The 17842-nt window shown below is 32.5% G+C and overlaps 2 protein-coding genes across 3 annotated transcripts in view; both read left to right on the top strand.

Annotated features, from left to right (window-relative positions):
- LOC106064074 (SID1 transmembrane family member 1-like) overlaps nucleotides 1-15402 on the top strand; it is a 44920-nt gene extending 29518 nt beyond the window's left edge. For both annotated transcript variants that reach the window (XM_056010244.1, XM_056010245.1), the window contains 10 exons: nucleotides 1247-1398; nucleotides 1904-2070; nucleotides 4170-4306; nucleotides 4723-4825; nucleotides 6871-6944; nucleotides 7445-7491; nucleotides 8816-8921; nucleotides 10002-10112; nucleotides 12316-12429; nucleotides 15230-15402. In XM_056010244.1, the coding sequence (XP_055866219.1) occupies nucleotides 1247-1398; nucleotides 1904-2070; nucleotides 4170-4306; nucleotides 4723-4825; nucleotides 6871-6944; nucleotides 7445-7491; nucleotides 8816-8921; nucleotides 10002-10112; nucleotides 12316-12429; nucleotides 15230-15292 (1074 nt within the window). In that variant the 3' untranslated portion in view covers nucleotides 15293-15402. The remainder of the gene's footprint in view (nucleotides 1-1246; nucleotides 1399-1903; nucleotides 2071-4169; nucleotides 4307-4722; nucleotides 4826-6870; nucleotides 6945-7444; nucleotides 7492-8815; nucleotides 8922-10001; nucleotides 10113-12315; nucleotides 12430-15229) is intronic.
- A 1597-nt stretch (nucleotides 15403-16999) lies between these two features.
- LOC129922931 (uncharacterized) lies at nucleotides 17000-17437 on the top strand. Its single transcript, XM_056011180.1, has one exon. It carries the CDS (start codon nucleotides 17000-17002, stop codon nucleotides 17435-17437), a length of 438 nt encoding a protein of 145 aa, XP_055867155.1.
- Nucleotides 17438-17842: the final 405 nt, after the last annotated feature.

Here is a 17842-nt window from a genome sequence, read left to right as displayed (position 1 = left end):
GTTTTTAGATCTTTAGATTAATCCCTAGTCTTTTATAAAATGTATCTTGTAGGGTTGACTGTTTTCATATTTTGTAAATAGAAAAACATTTGACCATAAGTAAAAATCTTAAGCACTTGGCTTCCGAACCTGGGGTTCTGGGTTCTAATCCAGGTGAAGACTGGGATTTTGAATTTCTGGATTTTTACGGTGCCCCTGAGTCCTCCCAACTATCATGGGTACCTGACTTTTAGTTGGGGAATGTAAAGGCAGTTGTTTGTTGTCCTGGCCACTTGACACCCTGCTCGTTAACCGTTGGCCAAAGAAAAAGATGACCTTAACATCTATATAGACTGCATTGTTTGAAAGGAGAACTTTACAAACCTTAAAAAGCTAAAATTGGCTGTAAATGTTATTTTATTTCTTTACTTGACTCAACAGTTCTAGCAAGCATATATTTAATTTAATAATAAACTTTATTAATAGATTTAAAAATAAAAAGAAACAGTTGAAAGATATATAAGCTTTAAAAAATGCTTTTATTCAAAGCAGTTCTAGGGTTAGATAACTTCAAAAAATTTTAGCATTAACAGTTGACATTGAGTATTGTACAATAATTTTAGTGCTTTTTTAATATTTTTTGAGAAAATTCACTTTGTATTTTGTATCATTAGAAATATACTTTTCTTTAGTAACATAGCTATGACTTAGCTTGCACAGTAATTCAATATTAGTAACTTTAGAAAATGTCACATGATGTGCATTTATTGCATTTCTTGTGGTTTATTCATTTACTTTTTTTTTAATAACATCAAAACACATATTTCTATTACTATTACTATAACTGCTGGTCTTTTGGACTGTCACAGACTTGATGAAGTCTGTTTCAACTGGGCTGATAATTTAGAAAAAAAAAGCTTTAAAAAAAAAATAAAAATAAAAATGTGACATTTAATGAAGGTAGAAAGTTTTCTTCAAAGATTTATTAACCACTTCCAAAATGATATTTTGATTGATGTAATTGTAAGTGTGAAATGTTTCCTATACAGCTGAGTCATTCAAATTAACTTTGTCGATGAACTCATTAAATTACAATCTTATTCTCAAATTAAATGTTAGTGATGTATAAAAGTTGTAATTTAGGTTGGAATTTAAAAAATTAAATCTTCAGATATAAATAAATATTAAGATTCAAAACCCATGTACTTCTAACACTTCAACCATTTTGTTTTTTCTGTTGAAATATTCAATTCTTTTGATTGATTAGGTCTTGACAAGCACAGGCAATCAAGATCTCTGTTACTACAACTTTGCTTGTTCTCATCCACTTGAAAATTATTTGAGTTCATTTAACAATGTCTTCAGTAACATTGGCTATATTATGTTGGGTCTACTATTTATTGTTATTGTTTACCGAAGGTAAAATAATTGCTGTATGTGTATGTGTCTGTAGGTTTATATATTCAAAATAATATTTCAATATTATAATAAGATAATTGAAATGTGATGTAGGGATTTTATTCTAATTGTAAGGTTTTAAATACATGAAATAAATAATAGACGTGAAGAAAAAAAATGATTCAGATATTTTATTAGGTATTGCAATTTGTGTTTAAAATGGTAAAAGCAATTTTAAAACTAAACAATGAATCAAACATTTTTCTTTAGATTAGGTTTTTGTAGTAGCTTAAAACTATCAAAATAGTGATCAATTTGTAATATGAACGACTAATTTTCAAATAATATAAAATAAATAAAAAACAACATTAGATATGAATTTCCATTCTATAATATAAAAAAACCAATAGATATTATTATTATAACATTTAACTTACATGTAGACATCAGCTTTACAAGTAGGACAAATTGAAAAAAAAAAAGAGTATTAACAATTATTGTTTATTAATTACTAATTTCATTACAGAGATGTCTTACATAAAAAAATACTTCGTAAGCATGGAAAGCTTGAAAAACTTTATGGCATACCTCAACACTTTGGTTTGTTCTATGCCATGGGCTTGGCTTTGTTTATGGAAGGAATCATGAGTGCTTGTTATCACGTGTGTCCCAACTACACAAATTTTCAATTTGGTAACTTGAACTTTTAGATCTTTGTTAGCTTTAAGGGTGTCCTGGTCATTGGATCTCCTGGTCATTTGATCCCTGCCATTTAATCCCCATGGTCTTTTTGTCCAAGAAAGTTTAACTATAAAAATTGTGAATTCAGTTATGGACTTCTAGATATATATAGTGTAAGCATACATTTAGAAAAAAAACATTCTGTGGATACTGTTGATAGCTATCAGCACAATAAGGACTCTATCAATAGAAATAGAAATAAAGTATGAACAAGTATTTTTGTGTGTGTACATATGTAATAGGAAGTATATCCATGATGTGAGCTAAACTGAAGCATAATTACATACATATGTAGAAATATTAAAAGAAATATACCAATGTACCATTTAATGTCTTAACAACACCCCATTATGATTACACTATGACTTTAAAAATATTTGATTGGGAATTAAATGGCGATGGCATGTGATTAAGTGAGATTAAGTGACCAGAATACCTAATTTTTATATCTTTTTATATAATGACTATGTTTTCAATTCTGAAGATTAAGGATGAATGCAGTGTTTTACATGACTTCTCATCCCAGTTGTGGCCTGCATATTTTGTCACATCTAATGCAGACAAAGCAGTTAGCCAGGGGTCTATTTAAGTTGTCTTTTCATCTTCTGCACCTCTTCTTCTGGCCTCAAATCTCTTGTCTCATGGTTATCTGCTGCAACTGTGAGTAAAGGCCAAATGACACCTGAGTTGTTCTTCATGTCACTTATGAGGGGCACCTCTGCTTTGCCATCTTCCTGTAAGTTACCATAAAAAAGATAACTTTTGGCATGAAGTCATCTCCCATGCGGGAGTGACTTTAAATAAAAATGTAAGTGTGAAAGTATAAAGACTGTTGGATATGTAAATTCCTCTACTCACCAATTTTGATTTTTTTTTTCTGCAAACTCAATATACCTGTCTGACAAGCTCATTGTTTTGAACATAAGTTATGCAAAGTAATGTCTATGTGGTTTTAAAGTTGATGTAACTTAGCAATCTTCCAGCAAGTGATCTTATTAAATATGCATATGTGCACCAAGGAATCAAATACTCAATTTTAACTATTTTATCCCCATTTCCAATTTACATTGGTTATCAACTTTAATGTGTTTGTCAATCATTGCTGTGGCATTCCATGGTCAGTTAATCAGTCTGGACATTTTGCTTTTAAAAACTGAAACAAAACTTTGTTATAGGCTAGTGTGATTAAAATAAGATTTATTTATTTTATTGTTACTTATTGGTAAAGATAGTAGTATCAAATAAAGGTTTACATTTGGTTACTTAGAGAATGGGGTTTGTGGATATATTGAGTTTATTCAAGCTTGGTGGCCTTACAATGTTTCTAGTTGTTCTTAGGCAGCCTAAAGGTAAAAAAAGACAAATAATTATTTATTTACTAGTATCTTTATAGCAATCATTATTAAGTAGTTGTGTGCACTTGCCTACAAGATTTGAGCCATTTCTATCTTGTAATGCTTATTCACATAAAACAGTTTCATGTATCTCCATCAAATTCCTCCTGAGTGCAACTGCTGTTTCATACTTTAACTTCAAAGATGATCATTACAGACCTTCACTATCCAACAAGCAGTGTCCTCATTAGTTTGTGCAGCTGAATTCATTGGATTAGCTATTAAGATGTTTCAGATCTTCCCCTCTGAGATCTACTGGCTTTCACAAAGTATTGTAAATGCCCATATGAAAGTTTTTTGCATGTAAAAAAAATTCATGTCTAGAAGATAAGGATTTAAAAATCCTAAAGATATTGTGCACTCTTTGTAAAATTTTAATGGACTAATGAAATACTTTGTCTGTTAGGGTCTGGTTATTTTGTCTGTTAGGGTCTGGTTATTTTGTCTGTTAGGGTCTGGTTATTTTGTCTTTTGTCATTTACTTAATATCTGCAAAACAGCAACCATAAGCCTCCTTGAAAAACCCCTAAAGTATCAAACCTGCAAATGATAAAAGACAAAGTATTGAGGAATTGCTGTACTGATAATTAAAAGTTCTTTGAACAAAATACATTTAACATTGTCTATAATGAAACTACTTTCTTTTAACTCTTGCAGACACATCTTTTATGTACATCATAGCATGTCTAAACATGTTGAAAATATACCAGTCCAGGCATCCTGATATCAATGCCAAAGCACATACTGCATATTTCTCCATGGCAGTTATTATATTTATTGCTGTGCTAGGTGTGGTGAGTCGCTCAATAAGATTGTGTGTGTGAGTTGTTATAGATTTGCTACATTAAGTAAATACTGGTTTCTACTAGGAATATTTCTTAGAAAGATTGGAAGAAGGCTCATTTTCAGATGTACTGGTAAAATACTTAATTAAACATAACATTAAATATGTACAAGATCTGAAGTTTTTATTTCTATGTAAAATTGACCACCTGAATTGTTGAGCATCTTAAAAGTTTTCAATTTTACTAGCTGAATAATTTTTAAACCAGAAGAGTTTGACTTTGACTTAATATATAAATAAGATTAAATGTTTTTAATAATGTTTGATGTTTTGAAGGTTTAATCTAACAAGTCAATTTTCTTATATTTAACTAAATATAGTCACTTACCTTAATTTACTTTTATTTTTACTATTTCCTTTGCTAAGGTGTATGGCACAAATATTTTCTGGATATTGTATGCACTGATTCACATGTTGGTGACTTTAGTTCTGACAGCTCAAGTCTATTATATGGGGAGATGGAATATTGGTAAATTTCTCAATGTTCTAGTCTTTAAAAAAATTCAATTGAGACTGTTAATTAATACATTTCATGCATACCAGACCCTTCTTGTTAATCATTTATTTTGTGGCACATCAATTATTCTCATTTCACCAATCCCTGTGGCTTTACAGGTCATGAAGGCAGAGGAGTAGCACTTGGTGCCCTTCCCCTTGCCAGAAACCACAAATTGTAATACAAATAAATTGATTGCACTCATTGATAATACAAATATAATAAGAATAACAATAGATTGTATTGCCGGTATCTAGCTCAAAATATCTACCACATACATGTATTGTGAATAGTTGCTATTTTCACTTTTACAAAATACTATACTATTTTTTGTGACATTGACTATTCATGGTGCTTCAGATTAACAATTTTACAGTTTTGTTTCAATCGACTTTTTAAAACATGATAAATCAGTTCAATCTATTGTAACAAATATTAACCTGCATAAAGTATATGCTTATATAACAGTCTTCTCTACAAGAATGTTCAAATTTATAAGTACACAATGGTAGGGCTACTGATCTCAAAAACCTATTATCTTTACTTAAACATGTAGCACACTTTGATCCAATACTATCTTTAAATGTCATAGAAATGCCAAGAACTGTATCATACATATCGCCACCATTTCAATTCATCATCTGGCATCCACAGTTAAAATCAACTAATAAGAAACATTTTAGGAACTTTCATTTGATTCAATTTCTGTCAATGCTCATTGAGAATCAATTGAAAGTCTTGGTATGTAGATATTGATTTTACAGATAAGAAATTACATACTTAGGAGCATTCAACAAAGAAATACGGCCAACATGTGTTTGTAATTTCTGTAAACCAGCTGTTTAAATTTAGTAGGAGTTAGTGTAGCCATGTTTAGTAGGAGTTAGTGTAGCCATGTTTAGTAGGAGTTAGTGTAGCCACATGTCCAATCCAATCAATTCTAAAATGTTTGAAAACATTTCTCTATTTCTTACATTCAACATCCAGATTGTTCTAGAGCTCACTATTTCTTCCAGTATGAAGAGAGCAATGTTTCTCTTACTTATACTTGTGGCATTTCCTTAAGCCCAAACACTTTTGTTTGCACCTCACTAGTGGGGCTAAACTCCTTCTACCTGGGGCCTGGATGGAGCCCCGAGGCCAAGCCTTTTGAATTTGTCTTCTTATTATCTATTTATTCTATTTGTAACAGTTTCATTCAGATTTCATTCAATCAGATTTGTAAATAATAAAGATGTTTGGACTGAAAACCCAATTTTATTTTTTGATGCAAGTGGAAATCTCTAGCAGAACTAAAAATTGCATAATGGATAATTTATAACACACATAAATGAGTGTCTATAAGCTTAACTTAATAGGGTAGAATAGTGCTCAATACCAAACAGTTACAAAGCCCAAGAGTCTTAGGCAGAGCAAAGAAATCATGAACAAAACAAAGTCACAATACTGACAACAATGAGCCTACATTTGCTCTTTTTCCATTTTATTACAAAACCTATGTCTAAACTCACTCTGTCTTTCTCTGGTACAAATTTTGAAAACATTATTATCCCACAAGTTGAAACTTGTACCAAACAAAACATGAATGAAATAAAAATTAACCAATTAGTCAATTGATTATTGGTAATTAATTACTTTGTTTTATTTAAAGGTAACTAAATTCTACAGTATTGAGAGGTATAATTCTGAATATGGAATTAGATCATTTTTTTTTTAAGTATTTTATATTCTAAGAATGCATATAGAAATATTTGGATTATGTTTTCAACTGCAAAGTCTATTTTTAGCACTTTTGGGCTCTTGTGAGCTATCTCGATTGAAATTTTAGTTGATTTGAGATTAAATGCGTAACGAAATGTTCGTGTTTAGCATATTCTGCAGACACACATCATAAACATACTTTTTTTGTGCTTTTATAATTAGATGTAACTATAGGGATTGTTGATACAGAACTAGTTTCTTAAAGAGAACTACAATAACACACTCATGCACAGGATTCTTTATTAATACATCTGCAGATTGTAATATATTTAGAAGAATATGGCGTCTTGTGATAACAGAAGGAAGAAAATGTACTAACCCAGTTTATCCTGTAAGTTCTTTTTACCTTTTTGTTTGATATTATTTCTTTAGTTAAACAGAAATAGTTTTCTTCTTTGGTTTGCCGAATATTTGATTAAAAAAAAAAGATGACTTTTATAAAAAGTTGAACATAATACTGAAGTGCAATGGCTACTCTTTTAAAGCAGAAAACACATTACACATACATAAAGGTAACCCTGCTTGACCAAGTAAAAACATATGGCATATGGGCCACAAGGTCTTCATTAGTTACAAAAAGACAAACAACACAAAATAGGCTTTTAGTTATCTGTCTGATGTAGCGCTCTCTGCCTCAATAGAGAACAACATTGGATAGATACGTTGAACCAGAAGCCAACTTTGTGCAAATTGATTGTCCTTTTTGGTTGTTTTGTAGCTGATGAAGGCACCCTGCATCAATAAATCTCTATGGTTCAAAGCAGGTATGCAATAATGCTTTTTAGAAACTTTATTTAAAAAATTTAACTTCCAAAATTTGTTTTTTTTCAGAGTCGCTTCACTCTTTTACTAATTGGTAATATTATTAATTGGGTTTTGTAAGTATGCACTTTTTTTGCTTAGATTGTACATGATTAAGTAAGCCTTTAAATATTGTAGTGCTTAGATTATACATGATTAAGTAAGCCTGTAAATATTGTAGTGCTTAGATCATACATCATTAAGTAAGCCTGTAAATATTGTAGTGCAGCCCAGGAGCTTCTCTTCTTTCTCTTCCAATAAATTGGGTTGCAAGCCTCGTTTTTGATCTGGCCACATGGTCATGCGGGTAGTTAATCTGTGGTCCTCAGTGAGATAGGACGTACATTAAATGTTTATAAAAGTAGAAGATTTAGAGCATATTTAATAGTGAAGTATTTTAATTCTTTGGATTAATAACTTGTGAATTATTATTTGCTGTGCCTTTAAGGCGGGATTGTGTATTTTATTTTATGTTAATAAATGTGCATCGTCTGCTAACCAATAAGTTAATGAGTGAATTTCAATGTCTGTTGTGCTACTCTAGTTATAGTAGACATCCGCAACAAAAGAAGTGCAACTATTCAAGAGAAAAGACCTGTTTAATTAGTATACAGCAGATACTTTAATAAGCACCAGAAGAGGTGTCACAATGTCTTCAGTAAAACTGTTGGTAATCATGCTTTCAGAGTTGATTTGTGTGCTTTGTGGTTTTGACTTCTTGTTAAAAGGACATTTCAAAGTGAATTTTTTTTCTGTTTCTGTCAGAAGTTTGTAATTGTCAGTTACTAATGCTAACAGTTATTATGGGTGTGCACTTTGAAACAGTATGATTCATAAAGCTTTTATGTTTTATTCAGCAATTATAGAATTTGTAACTTTTATTAAGAATCTTTTAATTAAAAAAATCTGTTACCAAGAAGTTTTTGCTGCTATTAATAACTGTTAGACACAATGCTTTCTTTAATTTGAGTTATAACTTATGTCTTGTGCACATCTTTCTTGTTAATATTGCTGCTTGGTGATGATGAGGCTTGAAACATTTTGAAACAATTCACTCATGACAACTTTTTGTGTGGTTGTCATGGGAAAAATTAAAACCATGTTGTATAAGAGCTTGTCATAAAACCTAGGTCTGTGTGTGTGTGTGCACTTTTCTTATGATAAATTGCGACCATGTTGTAGACCTAAATTAAAATCATGATCTACAACTACTTACCATTATTCAGTGGACTAATTTGTTTTTAAGTTTTCTGTATTGTTTTTAGTTGATAACATTAATCAGTACATTTAAATTTATATTCAGAAATAATTGACATTTTGGTATATTACTAATTTAGCACTAATTGAAACAAATGTTTATGTATAATACTAAACAAATATCAAAATATTTTCTTTTGTTAGTGCATTATATGGAGCCATAAAGCAGCCTTCAGACTTTGCCACTTACCTTCTAGCAATATTTATAGGAAATTTGTTGCTTTATTGTATCTTCTACATCATAATGAAGGTAAGGGAATTTAGTCTTGAGCTTGAGGAGGCCAAAGTCTTTTTTAGTAATAGAAAACTTGTGGAGAAATCATACAAATTGTTACAAGTTAAAATTCGGCGCCTCTGTAGATTTCCATTGGATAACTTGAAAAATCTTTAAGTTCAAATCTACTGGATACCTGTAAATTATAAAAGGGAAATCTTTAAAATCTATAATAAATGTAATAAGCTCTATGCCTCACATGCACAATCTGATTGAATGCATGGCATATGAGAGTTTCTACTTATTGCCATGAGGAGGGTTTTAATTGTTTCTTTCTTTTCAGCCAGGTTGTTATTGGTGGTACAACACTACCTACCTTAGACCTGTAGCTTTTACCACTGCTAGATCTCTAGCATCACCATAACCTGAGCAAACTCCCTCCTCCCCATCTGTTAGCAAAATTATAATTCCTTATTGCTCACTATAAACAGCTTAAAGCCCAGTCCCCATTACTGTCCAGTGGCCAGTACTGTCCATTGCCTAAAGACTAGTGCCCAGTATTTAGTACCTCTCAGACACAGAACAAACAGGACAGTGGGTATGGGTGATCAAAATACAGTAATGCATTAAAAGAAAATTTTTTATGAAATGAGGTAGGAATGCACTTGATGATAGTTTGTGTTGACTAACCTACCTGCCTTCCTGCATTGCTTACCAAAATTGAAACCAAGAGCAGACCAATTCTTTGCCTTCTTGAGGGAAACTCTCTTATAATAATCTTGTTGATTTCGTATACAAATAAATGACATAAACATAGGAAGAAAGAAAAATGTGTAAGTTAATGTAGTTACAATGAATATAGAGTACTGGCTGTAAAATGAGTGGTCTGTTCCTTTAAAACAATGCTTTAGAGTCACTTTTTAAAGTACACAATGAAGTCAGAATGTTGTCTAAAAATCTTTTTTTTTTAAATGTTGGTGATGTGGAGATGTTAATGAAATTATTTTGAAGAAATACAAAAAGTGGGAGCACTAAATAAGGAAGGGTTAAATTATAAATAAACAAGATTTTCTGATGGAAGCCTAAAAAGTTTTATTTCTTTTTATTTTTGGTTAGTTGCTGTACAAGGAGCATTTGAACTGGTTAGTTAAAATTGTCATCTGTACATCAGTAATTACATGGGCTGGATCTTTGTACTTTTTCTTTCAAAATTTAACATCATGGAGTGTAAGTATCTTTATTCATATTAATATCCCTATTAAACACACACACGCACAAAGACGAGTAAAATTGTTTTCTTTTTGTTTTCTAAAATTACATTTTTAAATATTTTTTTTGTTATCCTTTTTTTTGTCCTGGAACATGAAAACCACAAAGTTTTTGAAATGATGGCCCTATGTTTGAGTTCTGGTGAAGACAGCAATGTTGATTCTGGATATGAATACTTGAAGCTGTGATGATCTTCTATTTGGACCATGACAAATGTCTTTTTAAATAGTTTCCCCCATCCTTTTTTTTTATGTTTTATTTTTATGATTTCTTTTGTCTTCCTTTTTTAGCGCCCCCCATAAGGGGAAAAAGTCGCTATTAGGTTTGTGCAAAATATCCGTCTGTCACACTCAGATCTCGAAAACTAGAAGAGATATGAAAAATATTATTTTGCCATGCGATGAGGCTTGAAAAGTTTAGGTGCAACGGCTACTTTTGGTTTTCCAAACGCAAACCGTTTAATTTATACCGTTTAATTTATAAAATTAATTATGCAAGTGATTTTTCATAAAAATACACCAATTCTAAAACAATTACGTAAACGTAAGGGAGGCATATGTTCTAATATGTTAACAAAGAACAACAATTGTTAATTAGTTAAAGGTGTTATTTCTGGTCAGCTAGCTGCATGACGCGTAGGTCGTAATCATCTTCTTTTTTGAAGTAACGTCTGTATTATATAAGATAAGATAAGAATTAAAAGAAAACATTTATGTTTGTTTATAAAGGCTTAGAATGCACTTTATATGTAAATATCATGCACATTTTTTTAAATGGACTTTTTATGCAGCGACTTTCGTGCAGTAACGTAACGCTGCGGCATGCTATGGTGCTAAACTAATTCCTTAAAAATTGTTTAATAATCAGATTTTTTTTTTGTTTAGTGCCCCATCAGGATAAAAGCCACTTACTTTTGTGCATTTTGTCTGTTGGTTGGTCTGTCCATCACGTTTAGATTTAAAAAAACAATACTAAAAGCAATTGAAACCTTTAATGTTTCTTCCGAAACATCTCTATAGTTTTAACTATCTATAATAAATTGTTCCGACGGTTTTGTGAAAACAAATCAATGTCAACAAGTGTCTTTTTTCTCTTCTAATTTATATTATATTTCATTGCTTAAATGTTGAAAACACTTGATCAATCATATGTTGTTTCGGTTTTTTAATGTAAATCATATAAATACTAAATGAAAATCTCTATACTTTAACTATAAAGTTGTTCTGGAAATAATTTTTTTTATTAAGTTAACAGCAATGGCTGGTCGTGCGCTTAGCGGACTGGCGTGATTATTTAAACGGCCCAGGTTCATAGCTGCTCGCTGCCATCCCTGTCATTCAGCGGGAGGTTTGATTTATATTTATGATTTATCTTTAAGTATAAATATAAAATATATAAATATATATATATATATATATATATATATATATCCGAAACATGTAAAATATTTTACAGAAAAAAACATTTTTCCAATGCCAAATGAGTCTTTAAAACATAATAACTTTGACAATCAAAGCAAAATAACGTCTTGAATATTCCTTGCAAATAAGTGGACCCTATAGAGATCTGACGGGGCCACCTCTGAGTTTGTGTGATAACACAAACTGTTTGTAATCTTGTTTTTCCAGCCTTTGTATCCCATGTGACAAGTGTTGTATAGTACTTAAATTAGCTGACCTATTTTTCCCACCGGGGAGAAATTTTAATGTTTTGGGAAATAGTGCACCACAGCCAACTCTTAACCCATGGTGAAGTTATACCGTACAAGACATTAAATGTGCACAATTCTAAAGTATATTTTGTATAGATGAAACGAAACTTGAAGGCAGGAGGAGTTTATCTTTCCATGGTATCTTGAATACATATACACTGTAACAGATCTTGACATAGAAATAGTATTGCCATATACGATAATGAACTTGATTATTAAGAAATGAATATTTTGTGAATTTTTATAAACAAAAAATTATTTACATTTTTTTTTTCTCTTATATCATTGTCATGAAATATAATAGTCCTGCATAGCCCTTAAACTAAAGGATAGTTTACATGTTTATATGTTAAGTTTGGTTCTTTTTTAACTATATGTTTTCTATTGTATTATGAAGGCCTCTTGCTCTGCTTTTCTCTGCTCTGATTTTTTTCCTTCTTTCTGTTTCAGGAGACACCAGCAGGTTCTCGCTCAGGAAATAGAGAATGCATATTGTTGGATTTTTATGATCATCATGATGTATGGCACTTCCTGTCAGCTATTAGCCTTTTCTTTTCATTTATGGTAAGAACCTAATTATCAGCAGGAGTGATTTGTTTGTGTTTCTTGGACAAGTCTTCCTCATGGTTAAGCAACTTGAAATGTGTATTTTGAAAGAAAAAAAACACCATTCTATAAAGGTTTATTACAAATCTTATATCAACTCTGTCTGGTAAAAAGTTTGTACACAATATTTCTCCGAACATCCAATCTCAGATCTGTCACAACCTTGTTTGGACCTCATTGTGACATGTTATGATTTTTGAGTCACCTACCATAATTATGCAAATAGCACAAGAAAAATCTCTCAGTGAAAGAGCAATAGTGCAATATTTCAGTAGTTGTGACTTAGTCTTGAGAGAGGAAGGATGTATATCATGTACTATTTAGCAAGTTGTGACTTAGTCTTGAGAGAGGATAGATGTATATCATGTACTATTTAGCAAGTTGTGACTTAGTCTTGAGAGAGGAAGGATGTATATCATGTACTATTTAGCAAGTCTTGAGAGAGGAAGGATGTATACCATGTACTATTTAGCAAGTTGTGACTTAGTCTTGAGAGAGGAAGGATGTATATCATGTTCTATTTAGCATGTTGTGACTTAGTCTTGAGAGAGGAAGGATGTATATCATGTACTATTTAGCAAGTTGTGACTTAGTCTTGAGAGAGGAAGGATGTATATCATGTACTATTTAGCAAGTCTTGAGAGAGGAAGGATGTATATCATGTACTATTTAGCAAGTTGTGACTTAGTCTTGAGAGAGGAAGGATGTATATCATGTACTATTTAGCAAGTCTTGAGAGAGGAAGGATGTATATCATGTACTATTTAGCAAGTCTTGAGAGAGGAAGGATGTATATCATGTACTATTTAGCAAGTCTTGAGAGAGGAAGGATGTATATCATGTACTATTTAGCAAGTCTTGAGAGAGGAAGGATGTATATCATGTACTATTTAGCATGTTGTGACTTAGTCTTGAGAGAGGAAGGATGTATATCATGTACTATTTAGCAAGTCTTGAGAGAGGAAGGATGTATATCATGTACTATTTAGCAAGTCTTGAGAGAGGAAGGATGTATATCATGTACTATTTAGCAAGTCTTGAGAGAGGAAGGATGTATATCATGTACTATTTAGCAAGTCTTGAGAGAGGAAGGATGTATATCATGTACTATTTAGCAAGTCTTGAGAGAGGAAGGATGTATATCATGTACTATTTAGCAAGTTGTGACTTAGAATTGAGAGAGGAAGGACATATATTTTTCTAGTGAAGTTATTTTGATGTGTTGATAGTGTGTTAACTGGGATGTTACACACTGACTTCTAACTTGAATAATGTTGAAATAATTGTTAAGCTCAGCGCACCATTATGGCAGGTAACTCAAAAGTCATAACATGGCACAATGAGATCCAAATGAGGCTGTGACAGGTTCAAACTGAAATTTTGTACAATTTTCTTTTTCCTGACTGCACAAGAATCAATAAAAAAAATAACCAATAAGTTAATTAAAAGATCATCTCTCAAGAGGTAAAATGCCACAGGTAATTAATTATTTTGTTTGTTATCTTGAGCAAGGGAAAGAAATTGTACTTTTTTTCTTTCTTTGGCAGGCTTCCCTAATAACTCAAGGGCAGTATCTGTGTTTGCTGTGTTCAGCTTATTGACTGTCACACACACACATACACAGACATACATACATATAATAATAATTTATTTATAAAGCGCTGTTAACAAACAAAATGTAGGCTCAAGGCGCTGTAACAACATTACAAACAAAAACACTAGAGGTAAAATGACAGTTAATCTAAAAAAGTTTTAAACAGATAGGTCTTAATGTTCTTCTTAAAAGTGGTGTAGCATGTTGTCTGTCTGGGATCAATGGGGAGTGAGTTCCAAACCTTTGGTCCGTAACTGAAAAAGCCCACAGACCGTAGCTTTTGAGGGAGAAAAGCGTTGAGTCCATTGAGCGCAGGGCTCTCTGGGGGACATATGGAGTAATCAGTTCGCTAAGGTACAAGGGCATCTCGTTGTTATATATACACTGAAGACAAAGTGTGGCGACCATATAATCGATTCTCGCTTTCACGGGAAGCCAATGGAGCGTGCGCAAGAGCGTAGTAGCAGAATCTTGTCTAGTTTTTTTAAGGACTATACATATACATATATATAGAACGACTATGGTTCATCTCAAACACTTTTTCTGTGGTGCCCTAATTTGGAGAGACACTCCCGTCCACATATACTGCAGGTAGAGGAGCTGGCCATATATATGAAAAGCCTATATTCATCCACTCTCCCTACATGCTTACGCTTGACTTAATCTTTCCTTATGTCCGCCCTGAGGTCGCCAATCCAGAAAAAGAGAATTTGGTTCTTTTCTCTTTTTTTTTTTATTGGTTACTTTATTTTATTGAATACCTTGAACTTTGAAAACGTTCTGCTGGTCCTTTTTGGTGGCATATTGTTAAGGAATTTCAAACTGTTAAATATTGACATACATTTGTAATATGTTATGCTTAACATTAATTAAATTCTAAGCTATAAAATTTAACCTTATCAATATTGCTAATGTTTCTGTAGATAGACTTTAAGTAATTAAGAAGCTTAGGCGGCTTAGCAAAGTATTTGACTGTGAAACCCGTTGAAAATTGTTTAATAGGCCTATAGCTAATTCTAAGTAGAGCAATAGTAATAATGTGGCAATAGATTATACATTCTTTAATTATTTTAATTCTATTTTAAAATATTGAAAACCTAAAAGCATCCAGCTTTCCAACTCGATTCTGAGAAGAACTTATACATTTGGACTTTTCCCATTTAGATCCTGCTGCTTTTAGATGATGATCTGTCACATGTACGACGAGACAAGATTCCAGTTTTTTAATTATTGTTTTTAACTTCTATTTTGTTTGTTTTCCCGAAATTCGCAATGAGTATCAAATTGTTTGTATGTTGCTAACTCTATCAACAATAAACTATAGTTTTGAAATAAAATTTCTCTCATGTTTTTTTTTTTTTTTTTCAATTGGATATTTAAAATGATTGACAGCTGTGAATGTACCAAGCTAAATGCCAAATAGTTTCGACTAGGCCATGAACAGACAGTAAAAGGGCAAGTGGCAGACCTACTGACAAGAGATGTGTCTTCTATAACGTTGACTAAAGTAGTTGTGAAGGCGTTCAGAATCAATAGAGAGTTTGTATGCAGTTTACTTTCACCATCGTAGTAATGTGTCCAGTCAAGTTGTTACATTATTTTTTTATCAGAAACCCCCCCCCCCCCCCTACTTTTATGTCAACAATTATTTTTGTAAACAATTCTGTAAAGCAAGTTTATGATATTTCCTACCGTACACTTCAGGCATTGTGAAAAGTTGTGCTACTCTTCTTTTAATGGCTGGCACCTGTAGCTTTGAACCAATGAAGCTCGTCCGATTAGTAAGGCAATTCATCTAGGAGAATAGGGTATTCTTGATATCAAACCTTTGTGCTTTAAAGCCTGAGAAAATGGAGCCCACAATTTCAGTCATCATTATCATCCATCAACTCTCATTATAAAAACTGTACATCATATAAAATACAAACTCATGCCCAAAAAAAGAGCGCATCTTTCAACAGTTTTGTGAAACAAAGAATTAGCAACATGTTCAACTCTTTGTATTCTGAAAGGGCATAGTCTTGTTCGTTTAGTATTCAGAAAGGGCATAGTCTTGTTTGTTTAGTATCCAGAAAGGGAATTGTCTTGTTGGTTTAGTATCCAGAAAGGGAATTGTCTTGTTGGTTTAGTATTCTGAAAGGGAATTGTCTTGTTGGTTTAGTATTCTGAAAGGGCATAGTCTTGTTGGTTTAGTATCCAGAAAGGGCATAGTCTTGTTTGTTTAGTATCCAGAAAGGGAATTGTCTTGTTGGTTTAGTATCCAGAAAGGGAATTGTCTTGTTGGTTTAGTATTCTGAAAGGGAATTGTCTTGTTGGTTTAGTATTCTGAAAGGGCATAGTCTTGTTGGTTTAGTATCCAGAAAGGGCATAGTCTTGTTTGTTTAGTATCCAGAAAGGGAATTGTCTTGTTGGTTTAGTATCCAGAAAGGGCATAGTCTTGTTGGTTTAGTATCCAGAAAGGGCATAGTCTTGTTTGTTTAGTATCCAGAAAGGGAATTGTCTTGTTGGTTTAGTATCCAGAAAGGGCATAGTCTTGTTGGTTTAGTATCCAGAAAGGGCATAGTCTTGTTTGTTTAGTATCCAGAAAGGGAATTGTCTTGTTGGTTTAGTATCCAGAAAGGGCATAGTCTTGTTTGTTTAGTATTCAGAAAGGGAATTGTCTTGTTCGTTTTGTTGCTCGATTTCGTCATTACAAAAATGTTTCCAAACTAAGTTCGGATAAACATCAAACTTTCCTTCCAACGAGCGAGGCTCGGTCACTACGTATTTACCATAAATCATGTATGCTTATGATATTATTTTTAAAATTAATTTCTCGGGCGATAATTCCTGCGTAGTTTGCATGTATTAGCCTTTTAGTTTCTATTAGATTGCTGTGCCATTTAGAGCTTAGTGTTTAGTTAGATTTGAGTTGGTACAGTTGTTGGGATTGGCATGGTTTGGGCAGAGAAGTTAGTTGATACAGTTGTTGGGATTGGCATGGTTTGGGCAGAGAAGTTAGTTGGTACAGTTGTTGGGATTGGCATGGTTTGGGCAGAGAAGTTAGGTGGTACAGTTGTTGGAATTGGCATGGTTTGGGCAGAGAAGTTAGTTGGTACAGTTGTTGGGATTGGCATGGTTTGGGCAGAGAAGTTAGTTGGTACAGTTGTTGGGATTGGCATGGTTTGGGCAGAGAAGTTAGTTGGTACAGTTGTTGGGATTGGCATGGTTTGGGCAGAGAAGTTAGTTGGTACAGTTGTTGGGATTGGCATGGTTTGGGCAGAGAAGTTAGTTGGTACAGTTGTTGGGATTGGCATGGTTTGGGCAGAGAAGTTAGTTGGTACAGTTGTTGGAATTGGCATGGTTTGGGCAGAGAAGTTAGTTAGTAGTTGAGGTTTAATGCTCATTTTTTTTTGTTATTTTCTATTAATAATTTTTTGAGCCGTTTAACAAAAGATTATTTTTGTCGTCCTTCTAAATTGATTTCGTTATTATTAGTTCGTTAGTTTGGATTAGTTCAGTGTAGTCTGGTTGCTTAGGCGACTCTATTATAGCCCCTTAGTCACAGAATTAGGTGCACAGATTGGACTCATGCAGACTCTAGTAGTTTGTTTAATTCGTATTTGGTTTAACAAACATATTATTACACTTCAGGTTCTTGAGCTTGGCTCAATGGGGTTACTTAAAACTCTATAACTTTGAACCTAACAAATGGGCTCATTAGAGGGAGAATGACTGCAGACAGGGCTGCCGCGAGGGTTGTGGCCACCTGAGTGCGAAATTCAATAAATAAATTTA

Source organism: Biomphalaria glabrata, chromosome 14 (genome assembly GCF_947242115.1).
Source record: "Biomphalaria glabrata chromosome 14, xgBioGlab47.1, whole genome shotgun sequence".
NCBI lineage: Eukaryota > Metazoa > Mollusca > Gastropoda > Planorbidae > Biomphalaria > Biomphalaria glabrata.
Note: the sequence above shows the minus strand (reverse complement) of the source record. Positions and strands in the feature narration are given on the sequence as shown.

What these genes read in the sequence shown, in the direction of transcription:
- LOC129922931 (XM_056011180.1), top strand. Translation starts at nt 17,000, where the DNA reads ATGGTTTGGGCAGAGAAGTTAGTTGATACAGTTGTTGGGATTGGCATG.